The sequence below is a fragment of the Felis catus genome, chromosome F2 (assembly GCF_018350175.1).
Source record: "Felis catus isolate Fca126 chromosome F2, F.catus_Fca126_mat1.0, whole genome shotgun sequence".
Classification (NCBI taxonomy): Eukaryota; Metazoa; Chordata; class Mammalia; order Carnivora; family Felidae; genus Felis; species Felis catus.
The window spans coordinates 47460423-47473634 of record NC_058385.1 but is presented as its reverse complement, the minus strand read 5'-3'; the positions used below and the strand labels follow the sequence as shown (position 1 = coordinate 47473634).

At 44.8% G+C, this 13212-nt stretch overlaps 1 protein-coding gene across 6 annotated transcripts in view; it reads right to left on the bottom strand.

Annotated features, from left to right (window-relative positions):
* Positions 1-13212, bottom strand: part of GRHL2 (grainyhead like transcription factor 2) — a 181321-nt gene that overhangs the window by 84236 nt on the left and 83873 nt on the right. For all 6 annotated transcript variants that reach the window (XM_045049526.1, XM_045049525.1, XM_006943329.5 and 3 more), the window contains one exon: positions 12491-12602. In XM_045049526.1, coding sequence (XP_044905461.1) covers positions 12491-12602 — 112 coding nt within the window. The remainder of the gene's footprint in view (positions 1-12490; positions 12603-13212) is intronic.

Genomic DNA, 13212 nt, shown 5'->3' with positions numbered 1-13212 from the left:
ATTCTTCTGCACGTCGCTGTCCAGTTTTCCCAGCACCACTTGCTGAAGAGACTGTCTTTATTCCATTGGATATTCTTTCCTGCTTTGTCAAAGATTAGTTGGTCATATGTTTGTGGGTCCATATCTGGGTTCTCTATTTTGTTCCATTGATCTGAGTGTCTGTTCTTATGCCAGTACCATACTGTCTTGGTGATTATAGCTTTGTAATACAGCTTGAAGTCCGGGAGAGTCTGTTTGTCACTTCTCTTTCCTCTGTTTGTTTTGTTCTTTAAATTCCGGTGAATTTAATTTGAGCGAAATCATACGGTATTTGTCTTTCACTGGCTTATTTTGTTCTAGATCCATCCATGTTGCTGCAAATGGCAAGATTTCATTCTTTTTTATGGCTGAGTAATATTCTATTGCATATATGTACATGTATATATATGCATATATATATACATATATATATGCCACATCTTCTTTATTCATTCATCTATCAACGGACAACTGAGCTGTTTCCATTATTTGGCTATTGCAAATAAGGCTGCAATAAACATGGAAGTGCATGTATCCTTTTTAATTAGTGTTCTCGTACGCTTTGGGTAAATGCCCAATAGTGCAATTACTGGGTCATAGTGTAGTTCCATTTTTAATTTTCTGACAAATCCCTACTATTTTCCACAATGGCTGCACCAGTTTGCGTTCCCACCAACAGTGCACAGCTGTTCCTTTTTCCTCACATCCTCACCAACATTTGCCATTTCTTCTGGATTCATCTCCACTTTTAACCTCCCCAGTTGCCTCCAGCTGCCCTATCACACACACCACATTGAGTAACAGACACAGGAAGGTGAGTTTGTACGTGATGGGTGCAGGGTGGGGGGACGGCACCAGCTATTCTAGTTCGTTCCACGAATGATTTCTACATTCACTGCTCCTTGAATTACTCACACTGCCATTCCTGTTTGCTTATTTTCTATCAATTATTAGAGGATTTAGACAACATTTCAAAACTGAAATTCTAATTCTCTTAAATATATTTATTCGAGGGGTACCTGAGGGGCTCAATCGGCGGAATGTCCGACTCTTGATTTCAGCTCAGGTCATGATCTCACAGTTCGTGGGATCAAGCCCCACGTCGGGCTGCACACTTGAGCGTGGAGCCGGCTTAAGATTCTCTCTCTCCCTCTCTCTCTGCCCCCGCCCACCTCTAAAAAAGAAAAAAAAATATGTATGTGTGTGTGTGTGTGTGTGTGTGTGTGTATATATATATATATATATATATATATATATATATATATATATATATAAATTTATCATCCATAAGACAAACTTGTTCTCACAGGAGGGAAGCTGTTGCTTCTGTTTCTATTTTCCATTTGTAATGCTGACCACGGCATCCGGACACTGTCCTGATAAGTTCAACAGGATCAGCAGCCACCTAAGGAAATCGCGTAACTGCTCTAAGCGGATTTCCCCATCTGTGAGATGCAGATAATAGCAGCACCTACAAGATCATGCTCACTCATGTAGCACTCAGTTATTTCAATACTTGTCTTTTCAAAAATACAAACACTAGAGGTGGCTCTGCATTCCTGGGAGCCTGTTCAAAGACGTTTCTTCTGACCAGCTTTCCCTCACTTGGGTTTCTACAACCTCAAAGAGCTTAATTTAATTTTGGAAAGACTTTCTCTTGGCAAGTTTTAGGTGGTATAAGTGAAGAAGGAAAACTTTAGATTTGCCTAATTTCGCACTCGGGGGTGTGGCAAAGACGCACGTTTGTGTCTGCTGCAAAGTGCAGCCAGAGAGAGGCTTCTTTCTGGTCAATGTTGAAGGATAGCGGACGATGGTGGCTGTGCGGTTTTGTTCCATCAACAGACGAGCCTCACGAAACTATCAGAGTGTATCTCCACATATTTTTTGTAACTTTTAAGCCAAGCAAGGAATACTACAAAACGTGAGACTATCAGGTTACCTGGGGTCTCATTAAAAGCATCTCTGAAGAAAAGAAACAAGCCTCAGACAAAAAAGATGAAATCAAATAAAAGCGCAGATTACATGTTTGAGACGAAAGCATGGTCTTCCACAGCTAAAGATACAGAAAAGGTCCCATCAAGCAGAGGAAAGACGGTATAGTGCCCACGAAATGGGGGGGGGGGGGGGGGACATAAAACAGGAAATAAAGCATTTTACTGTATTAAGTACAGAGGGTCTATTAAGATTCTGAGAGGGGTCTCTAAGCATCCATGCCATGCTTTAATCCCCTCTGTAACATTCCTTCTGGTTAACCACTCAGGGCTTTTAAATTGTCAGCACTAAGGAAACCCTTTGCAGGGAAAGGTTTGGTCAACAATAATATCCTGGAACCAGGTAAACATACTTCTCAGGAGCAGTGAAGAAAAATAACTAAGGGCCACTTTCATTACAATTTTTAATTTCCAAATCTAGCTAGTTTTTTTTTTTTGAAAGTTTGCTTTGCAACAATTTCCTATGTGTTTGCCTTCACGAAACAGTAATGATTTCTAGTTAAGTTAAAAATGAGTCATTTCCCTTGGTGTATTAGTGTATGTATTCTATTTTTATGTTAGTAATTAGTTATTAAACTACTTTCATCGAAAAGGCTATAGTATAGTTGATTAATATTTAAAATGTAGGAATATTTAAAATATAGGCATTGACTAGATATAAACCAAAACCCACAGAGGGGCAGCTGACTCTGCCTGGAAAGATTAGGAAGATCCCACCCAAGTGGGGATGGAGGAAAAGGTCTTAAGGGGTGAAATGTCTGCCAGGTCAAGGAGGGAGGGAGAGACACTCTAGGCAAGCAGAGCCCTAGAGAGGAACAAAGAAGAAGCTGGAAGCAACTAGGAAAACTAGTGAGGGGCAAAAAAGGACCTGTAGATTTGGCACTAAGTTTTTTAATAAGGAAGCCTGGGTGGCTCAGTTGGTTAGGCATCCAACTTCAGCTCAGGTCATGATCTCACAGTTCATGGGTTCGAGCCCCACATCGGACACTGTGCTGCCGGTGTGGAGCCTGCTTGGGATTCTTCCTCTCCCTCTCTCTCAGCCTCTTCCCCACTCTTTCTCTCTCTCAAAATTAATGAGTAAACTTAAAAAGATTGTTTAATAAAAGACAGACTATACTGGATGGAGAGACACTAGCAGTGTAGGATATGGGCTAGTGGACGCCATTTTGAAGAAACACAGAATGGAAGGAAAGAGGAAGACCCAGCAATAGTTTAAAAGGAAGTCTCCAAGAATCAGGGCCTGGACATATGAACTCTGGCTCTGTTCTGGACCCTTTGCTGGGGGAAGGGGGGAGGAACTGCTGGATCACACTAAGTACACATGTTGAGAAGGAAGTGACTCTCCCCAGAGCTGTTGTCCCCAACAGAATGAGCTTCTAGGATGCATACTGAGCCATACAATGCAATAAATGAAAACCCACAGTGGCTCAATGATTACTGAACTGAAAATCAATATGCTCTGCCTGAATAAACTTTAAAGAGTACTTGCATTTTATAATGTTTTCATGTTTATTTATCTTAGAGAGAGAGGGAAAGAGAGTACAAGCAGGGAGGGGCACAGAGAGTGGGAGAGAGAGCAGACTCCATGCTGTCAGCATACAGCTTGGTGCAGGGCTGGAACCCACAAATCGTGAGATCATGACCTGAGCCAAAACCAAGAGTCAGATGCTTAACACAATGAATCACCCCGGTGCCCCTTATAATGTTTTAAAACATATAACCTTAATAGCCTATCACACTTTTATCACATAATGTTTTTAACCAAAGTTGATAGAGAAGAGGAATTTTCAGTAACTGTGGCTACAGCACTTCCCTAAAAGCAGAAGGTGACTCACATGTATAAGCGTGTGTTTGAATTCCTTCAATCTGCAACTCAAAAGTACAATTGCACATACTTATCTTTGGCTATTTGAAGCTTATTGCTGACACTGAAGGCTGCTAGGCACTAGAACGGGTCTTCGAGAGAAGACTGGAATGTCCTCTCATGGAATGGCACTTCTCAAGTCTCTCACGAAGGATCAAGTAGCATCATCTGACAAAGAGTTCAGGTCTCTTTTATAAATCAAAGTTGGCTTAACTGGGAAGTTAACAGTGTCTGGAAGTATCATCAAGGGTGGGAAAATGTTGGGGGCTGTCGTGCTGGAGACAGGAGCCCCATTTGCAGGTCTGAGGTGATTACAGCAGACTGGCCACCGTGGGCAGTACCTTCTGATCAAACGGGCAGTACCTTCTGATCAAACAAAAGAAATGACTTTTTGGTAACTGGTGGTGCAGGACACAGACACATTACAAGAACTATCAATCCTCACGTCAATTGTCTTTCACTAAATTTGAACCACAAACCCAATTCCTGCAGCTGCTCAAGTTCCACTAAGATTAACCTCCATTAAAAAAAAAAAAAAAAAATTAATTCCCGTGTAGTGAACATCCATCCAGTGTTATAGGAGTTTCAAGTGTACGATATAGCGATTGAGCAATTCCATATATTACTCAGTGCTCAACAAGGTAAGTGTGCTCGTAATCTCCTTCACCTATTTGACCCACCCCGCACCGACCTCCCCTCTGGGAACCATCTGTTTGTTCTCTATAGTTAAGAGTCTGTTTTTTGGTTTGTCACTTTTCTTTCCTCTGTTTTGTTTCTTAAATTCCACATTTGAATGAAATCACATGGTATTGGTCTTTCCTCTAGAAAACCCCAAGAAAAAAACAATCACGGTAATTTTCATCACAATCCCTATTTGAAAGTGGAATATGATTCCAGACTGAAGAGAGCTCCGAAGCCTGGAAAGAACAGCTTCAGCGGAGTAATTCACCAAGGTCAGGGTAATTCTGAGCTGGAGAATCTTCCGAAAGGCTTCTCTTCAACTTGCAAAGAAAACTATTGAGAACGAAACTTCAGGAAATACTGCCACCTCATCGGGACTTAAGCTTTCAAGAAAGCTTTACCTTGACATAAAAGGGGCATTTAAAAACTGGTGCTAAAAAGATAGATTTGCATGAGGGACAGATGAAAATCCCATAATCACATGCTAATGATCAAAGATGAAGTACAACCGCCTGCTGCTATTTACCATGGAGAACTACAGGATTAATATTAACAATGTAACTGACACATCCCGATACAGGGAAAGACGTCTGCTGATCTAAATTGAAGACAGAGAGGGAACGAAGAACAAATTGTTGGTTTCACAATTAGCCACAAAGTTATATTGATAATGGTTTGTTGGATGTGACTACAAAGTAATGAGGCATATTTAGATGTGCTTGTGGAGTCAGTGTCATTGCACTACAGTGTCATTGTCATTACAATCCACGCCACCCACTGTGAAAATGCAAAAACCACGGTGTTCTTTATTTTGAAACATCTGCATGGTAAGGTGGTAAAATAAGTCTTAATTCTGTCCAGTAGAGAGAAACTGTATGTGAATGTGCTTCAATTTATCTATTGTAGCTTCTGGCTCTCATTCTGTAAAGTTAATTTCAGCTGTGGACCTTCCTCTAACTTTCCTTCCCTCCATGAAAGGGAGCAAAGAGAAATATGTGCCTTCCCCAGAAAGCAGTCTTGGAGTTATCCATGGTTTGAGTAAGCTCGAGATGTAGTCCAGCTCCTTTTGTCATTTGTAGTTCATGTAAAATATTTTTAAATGGCTCGCGCTGCACAAAAGTGGATGACGCCACTGTGCAAAGGAGTCCCGGGGAACTTCCGCGTGTAGACGGTGCCTCAAAGTCGTCTTGCCCCTGGCTGAACACAGCACCTGGCTAGCCTGCACTTCCTGGCTACGTAGCTCCTCTTAACACCCCTACCTAGAAGCAGGGCACCCGTTTAGTTAGCAAAGCCACACTTTGTTTCTGTGATCTTTTCCCTCTCCTTTATCCCCACAGCCAGTTGTCACGGAGGATCTATCAGTTCTAGAATCCATCTCTTGGTCCTGGGATAACTTTGCATCTCCCCTTTGCAATTCACTCCTCCGGGGGGCTCTCCACCATTCACCCGGCTATAATTGGTCTTTCCACTACCGGTCTCTCCCTCACTTCACCCCATCCTCCATGCTGACCTGGAATTAACTGTCTGAAATACAGATATCATCCCATGACAGTGCTGCTAAAAACCCTCAATGGTTATCCAACGGCTCTGAGTTCAAGTACTACAACTCACTAAAGAGAAATGTCATGGCGTTACATTATCTTATTTGTTTGCTATTTCTGCACCCTTCCCTCCATCTGTCCTTACCAGCAATCTGGGACGACTGATGTACAAATGGAATGCACCCACTTGGATGAATGACAATATGTAGGTATCATTTTTATTATTCCTCTCTTACATATTCTTGGATCTCTAAACTCCACTCTGTTCCATAATAGCAACACTAAAAATAAGGTATGCATGCTACAGTTCAATATAAAAAAGTACAAACACAGACACACAAACACACATTTGAATATCTCCCCAACAAAACTGTGCAACAAGACTTTATGAAGCCAAGACTGTGTTAAAGCAGCAGAGGATGAAAAACTCTGAGCTTCACGACCCTCAGCATCTGCTGCGGTGATGCCCTTCTGCAAAGCCCCTGGGGTAGCATTTCCCCAACATTCTCCCTGCAGGTCAGGTTTGCCACTGGGACACAGGTGGCACGAGTCAATGGCCCTCTAACGCCTACAGCCTTCCGGGGCCTGGACCCCCACACACTCTGCCGGGCTTGATGAGCCTCTACGGGAGGCCTGGAGTTTTGGCCTGGACCACACGGAAACCGCTTTACCCAGGCCTCCTTTCGGAGAGACGAGCAAACCCATCTACCTTACACATCCCTGTTGCCCTAAGATTCTCCTTTAAAAGGCAAGCCTTTCCCCAGCTCCCAAGCCCTTCTCTCTCATTTCCTCAGCCCCATTTCCTCAGGACTTCCTTCTTTCACCTTACTGTCTGTATTAGTCCAATCAATGAACACTCTTACTAGTATGCAGGTCTGTTTCCAGCCCTCCCCTCTTTGCTAACAATTTTATCAGACTTTATAAAATAATTTGCCAATCTCATTTTGGTTCTTCTGCCTTGATTCCCGGGTATGCATGTGCTGTTTCCTTGGCTTGCCACGCACTCGTATGGCACCTTGTCGACCTGGTGTGTTCTTGTCATCCTCTCTGAGGGGTCTCAGAAACACCTCCTCCGGGAAGCGCTCCTCCAAGATGCCATTCACTGGGTGACATCTTAGCTATTCATCTTCTTGCCCCCAGGCTCGAGCAGTTTGAGGACAGGGGCTCTGTCCTAATTACCTCTAAATCACTAGTGCCTAACAAAGGGTCTGGCCTGTTTGCTGAATGAATAAGGAATAGCCGTGCCTTTCTGCAAGCCAGAGGCAACTAATATGGGGCCAGCACTAACTCCGCATGGGACGTTCACAATCAGAGAAAAACAAACAACAGAAACAATCCCAGTGCCGCTTCCATACAGGAGACCTCAGGTATGATTGGCACAGAAGAGCTTCTTGGGCTACAGAATGTAAACTCATTTATGACCTGGAATCATTGTTAATTCAACGAGCTCACAAGAAAGAACTTGTGAGGCTTTAGAGAACTCTGCTCGCATGCTTTGAAAAGCAGCAGGAGCCGCTTGGGCTGAAGTCTGTTTGTTTTACTTTTATCAAGTAAGAACTAATTGCTAATGTTTCCTTCCCCCCCCCCCACCCCCCGCAAAATAGTTTATGGCCTAATGTACAAGAACCACATATCTGAACTGGCTTTCGGAAACATCAGAACTAGCAGCAGCCAAGAGTCCCATGCCCCAGACTGCCAAACAGCCTCATGTCCGGAGAGGAAGGCTGAGAAAGGGGAAGCAGGACATCAGCAAGGTCAGGCAATGGATGTCTGCAGTCACTCGACAAGTAATCAGGGCCTGCTGGGGCCACGAACTACCTAGGGGTTGAGATCCAAAGATGATATACAGTGGAGTGAGGACAGAGAATAAAAAAAAAACCCACAAGTGGTGCAAACTCAAGCATTCTTGAGTTTCCACCTCACCTACACCACTTACCAAGCGCATGACCTTGGGGAAAATTCTCAACCATTCACCACCTCAGTTTTTAGAACTGTTTTGGGGAATGAAGGACAAAATGTTTATATATGAACAAGCCTGGGACACAGAAGACAAGGAACACATGAGAGATGTAATTAAGACATAGTTGGGGCGCCTGGGTGGCGCAGTCGGTTAAGCATCCAACTTCAGCCAGGTCACGATCTCGCGGTCCGTGAGTTCGAGCCCCGCGTCGGGCTCTGGGCTGATGGCTCTGGGCTGATGGCTCGGAGCCTGGAGCCTGTTTCCGATTCTGTGTCTCCCTCTCTCTCTGCCCCTCCCCCGTTCATGCTCTGTCTCTCTCTGTCCCAAAAATAAATAAACGTTGAAAAAAAAAATTTTTTTTTTTAAATAAAAAAAAAAGACATAGTTCAGTCCTTCCAGAGGCCTGCCTTCTGTCAGTGTAATAAGAGTTTAATCCACATGTTTCTTTATTCATTCGTCCATTCACTCATTCATTCAGGAAATATTTATTGACGACTCACTATGTCTCAGGCCCTGTGCTAAAAGAGACAAGTGTCTGCACTCATGGGCTTTACCTTCTAGTAGGAGGGGGGACACAATAAGAAACAGAAACATATATACATAAAGAAAATGTAGGGGGGTGATAAATGCTCTGCAGTAAAATACAGGTGAAGGGGCTGGAGAGCGATGAGGATACGCCGTTTAGGTAAGGTGACAGGGAAGGTCTCTTTGATAAGGTGACAACAGGCAAAAAGTGATGGGACAAACCATGTAATGGGCAAGTATCTGCCCAAGGAGGGCTGTGCCTGGTGTGATGCAGGGCAGCCCCACTGGCGACTCCAATCAGGACACAGGGAACCTGGGAGCCAAGGCATCATGTGCTTTGAGGAGCAGCCTCATTCCCTGTGCCCTGGGCCCTGGGCCCTCGGGCTCCCACTCTCCTTTGCACGGACCCACAGAAAGGACTCCATCGGGAACACTGAGAGTCCTCTCCCCAGCAGGAGACCAGCACTGAGGGGCTACTCAGAGGACCAGAAGTATGTGGGGATGAGGAGCAGCCTTGGAGAGCAACCAACATTCTAATCCAAGTGAGATCAATGTACGTCAGGAAAGACGTAGAATGTTCGCCAGCCATCATTACAGGGTACAAGAGACAAGAGAGAAATCCTTGCGTATGAGTGCTGAGGGGCTGCGGAATAAGGAAAGATACAAAGAGAGGCGGAGGCTTCAGTGGGCTTTGCTTGGAGTGGAGGTAGAGAGGCAGAGGGCTGGAGGACGGCCGGTTACCCCGGGAACCTCCAGAAAAAGGAGATGAAAGACTCTGCATGCCTCAACACACAAAATTGTGTTTAAGGAGTTTGAGGTTCCCCTCAGTCCATCCACAGACTCTGAAGACCACAGGTTATGAATCTCTGCTTTAGCGAAAGGGGCCTTATCTCAGTGTCGAACTCCCAACTTCAAGGTCACTACCCAGAGGGCCCGGTGGAACCTGATGGCCGCGGTGGCTGGTGGAGATTTAGAAACGGCAGCCTTGGAGCCCTGACTATAACCTCCAGCTTCATGGAGGTTAAGCAAAGTAAAACATTTTTAAACGCTGGATTCTTCCTTTCCTTCTTTAGGCTACCAGAAGGTTCTCGACCCAAACTGGCAACTACACGGCACATGCACTCCTCGGCCTCCCCTCACCCTCAGCAGGCACAGCTCACCCCCCTGGCGGAACCAAGGTAGAGCCTTCACAATGTTCTCAGCACCACACTCCAGAGCTCCCGCTGATGGCGGGGCACCACACACAGACGTACACGTGATCATGGCTTCGGCCCCCCCTTTATACTGGAAATGGTGTTAGCCATCAACTGGCAGAGGAGTGCGCGGTTTGATCTTTTTTTAATCTAGTAAAAGAACGAATTATATAAGATTTTTGCATATTCCCTCATCCTCTGTGAGCAGCTGTCAGGTTGAGGTTGTGGTGAGAAAAATCCATTTTCCATTTGAAGCTAAGGGACTGATTAACACCCCTCAGGTTCAGGTTCAGAGCAAGTGGCCCAAGTAAGCCACAAAGCTTCTTAGTAAAAGTCATAAATCTCAAAGATAAGTCACGTGTGTGCGTGTGTGTGCCCATGCGTGTGTAAAGGGTTGCAGAGAAAAGTCTGAAGGCAGGCAAGAGGTGATAAGAAGAGAGATAAGATCTGAAGTCCTGTGAGAGCTGAGAAATCATTCTGGTCTAAGAAAAGTAAACCTTGCAACACTATCAAAGTTGAACCAGCAGGTAAGCCAGTAAAATGCTTTTATTATTTGCCTTATTTGGACTTAGTCCATATTTCTGTTTAATTGCTCCTCTCATTTTCTTGGGTAATAATTATAAGGCTAACTTTTCAAATAAAATAAAATTGTTCCTCTGCTCCATGTAGACTGGCTACAAAGCAGGTTAAGGCAAGTATCCCCAAGCCCGTGTCCTAGTCACTCACTCTTGGAGTTTCTATGTAAGGGCTGGGTGAGGAAGACTGTCTCATCCTAGCTCTTGCACTAATTATCTGAGAAGTCACTTGGCAAAGTGGGTCAGTGGGTCTCTCTGGGCTCAGTTTCCTGGTTCATTAAAGTTATTATGTTTATTATTTATTATTAAGCATTTATAAATACATTTGACTAGTAGGAGGTGTACGTGGGAGGGGGGGCATGCTGGTGTGCACTGGGGGGAGGAGGGGTGTAACCATCTTGCAGGATAAACCAGCAAGTAGTTCCATAGGTTCTATTATGAGTCTCTAACCCTAACCTAGTCACTAACCTTTCTGCCGTTGGGTCACGAGACCTTAGCAAGGGTGAGATGGAATGTCTAAACATCCATCATTGCAGTGTGTAAGAAATCAAAGCCATGGCTCAGTAATGCCTTTCTTTCAAGGGTTCAGTAATACCTTCTGAAACCCAACACAATGGAAACCTTCACTTTGCCTACACTCACTTCGACTGCATCCTCTTTGCTGCAAAATGAGGCAAGAAAGCCCACAGATAAGAAATTACTTATTTCTTATAAAAACAGCATATGCAGTGTTAAAATTACTTAGAAACACATATATTACTGTCTGCATACTGAACTACCTTCTAGAAACTTTAAGATCCAATCCCTGACTTCCCATCTTTCTCTGTATCCCAGAGGTCGATTCCCGCAAACTGCATTTGCTAGGCTGTGCCAATGGCTTCAGGGTAAGCGCGGCCCTTGGGAAGCACTGGTGGGAGGCTGGGAGACAGGGAGAAGACAGGGCATTCCGTCCCCTCCTCCCAGTTGGCATTCTTTGAAGAGGTGTGTCTGGCAGTGATTCCTCCGTAGTTCCTCCTCCTGCAAAGCTGCTCCCTCTGTGGCCCCAGCTCCTGCTGAGGCAGCCCCCACTATGGTTCCAGCTCTTGCTGGGTGGTTCTCCCAATACCCACAACCTCCTCCCTTTGATCTTCCAGCCCTGCAGGTAACAGCAGCAGACTCCTGCTGTTGCTCATCTCTGGAATGCCTCCCGGTGCCTTCAGCCCTCCCAGTGTTTGCAACAGATTCCCTCCGTGGGACCATTTGGCATGGACTCTGCTTTCCTGGCTGAATCCTGAGCCCCACCCAGGGGACTACCTGTCTGTAGAGAACAGACATCGTGTCTAAGAATACACAGGTTTCAGGGGCGCCTGGGTGGCTCAGTTGGTTAAGCGTCTGACCCTCGATTTTGGCTCAGGTGATGATCTTGCAGTACATGAGATCAAGCCCCGTGTTGGGCTCTGGGCTAACAGTGCGGAGGCTGCTTGGGATTCTCTCTCTCACTCTTCCTCTCTCTTGCTCTGCCCCCACCCTACACGCGCGCTCTCTCTCTCTCCCTCTCTCTCTCTCAAAATAAATAAATAAACATTAAAATTAAAAAAGAATACACAAACTCCAGGAAATATACTTGGCAAATTCGTTCCTCCTGCTGGAAAAACTCTCTCAAAGGTGTCATTTGCCAGACCACCTAATGTGTTGGAGCTGAAGGGACACTAGACAGAGAATTAGAGAGCCAGAACTCACTTTCCAGTCATGTGACCTTCACAAGTACCTTAGAGTCAAATGATCCTGAGGTTATTCGTGTCACAGCGGGATAAGAGTTCATCTGGTCGGCCCGACTGGCCGTTAGACCCAAACACAGGAGGGCCTGGAAATACGTTTTAGAAACCGACACGGTCGTCGCAAATCCAAATGTATCACTATTATTATATGAGGCACAGCTGACTTCCATAGAACAAAAAGTGCTTTGCACCCAGCTTAGCCTGATTTTGACTTCTCAGCCTGATTTGTACCAAATGCACTGACAAAGTGCACAGACGCGTGCTTGGCATTTCCCCTGAAGAGCTGCGTGGGTCCCAGCTCTGATTTGTGTGCCAGGCTCTCCTTGGCATCACGGCAACAGGGCAGTTCACCAAAGACCACACGGAGAGGTCAAGGTCAACTTACCAATGTCAAGGACCCGCTGCTTCGCCGTATGCTGCCGAGAGTGCCAGTATTTCCAGTATTTCAGCTGCTCATCTCGGTTTTTGTCTTCACTGAAGACCACCATCACCACGCTCTGCAGAGGGGAGAATCACAGGTTTTACTTTCTGCCCAGGGCCTCCGATGTGTCAGCCTCCAGTTCTGGCAGCCCGGCCAGAGGTGTGCTCCCATGGGGCTGCTTTTCTCGCTTTACAAAACCCAGACAAGCTCGGCTGCGCAGCTTAGTTTGTTTACAGATGGGCCTATTTAAAAAGTGATTGGGAAATGACAACTGTACATAGGAAAAAAGAATCCTACCGCCTCGTTACCACGAGTCATAAACAACCAAATTAACCAATGAACAGCACATTTATTGTCTTGCGGGGCGAGTGGGAATACCAAAAAAGTCTATTTGGTACTGACAACAAACACATTTTTGAAATTCTGTATTCTGAAACATAGAATTTGGTGCCATTTATAAAGAAGCAAGCACCTGTTTCTAGCCTAATTAAGTGCCTCAGGCTGGAATAGTGGAGTAATGAGAGAAATACTGAGGTAATGAAAGAAATACTACAAGATGAGTTCACACTGATGAACATGGATCCAAGTTACAGACCAAAAGCTACAAGGCCAACTGTTTTATTTATTTCAACACAATTTGGATGGGCTTTCTTGGAAAACTAATCATATCTTGTAGAAATAAGAAT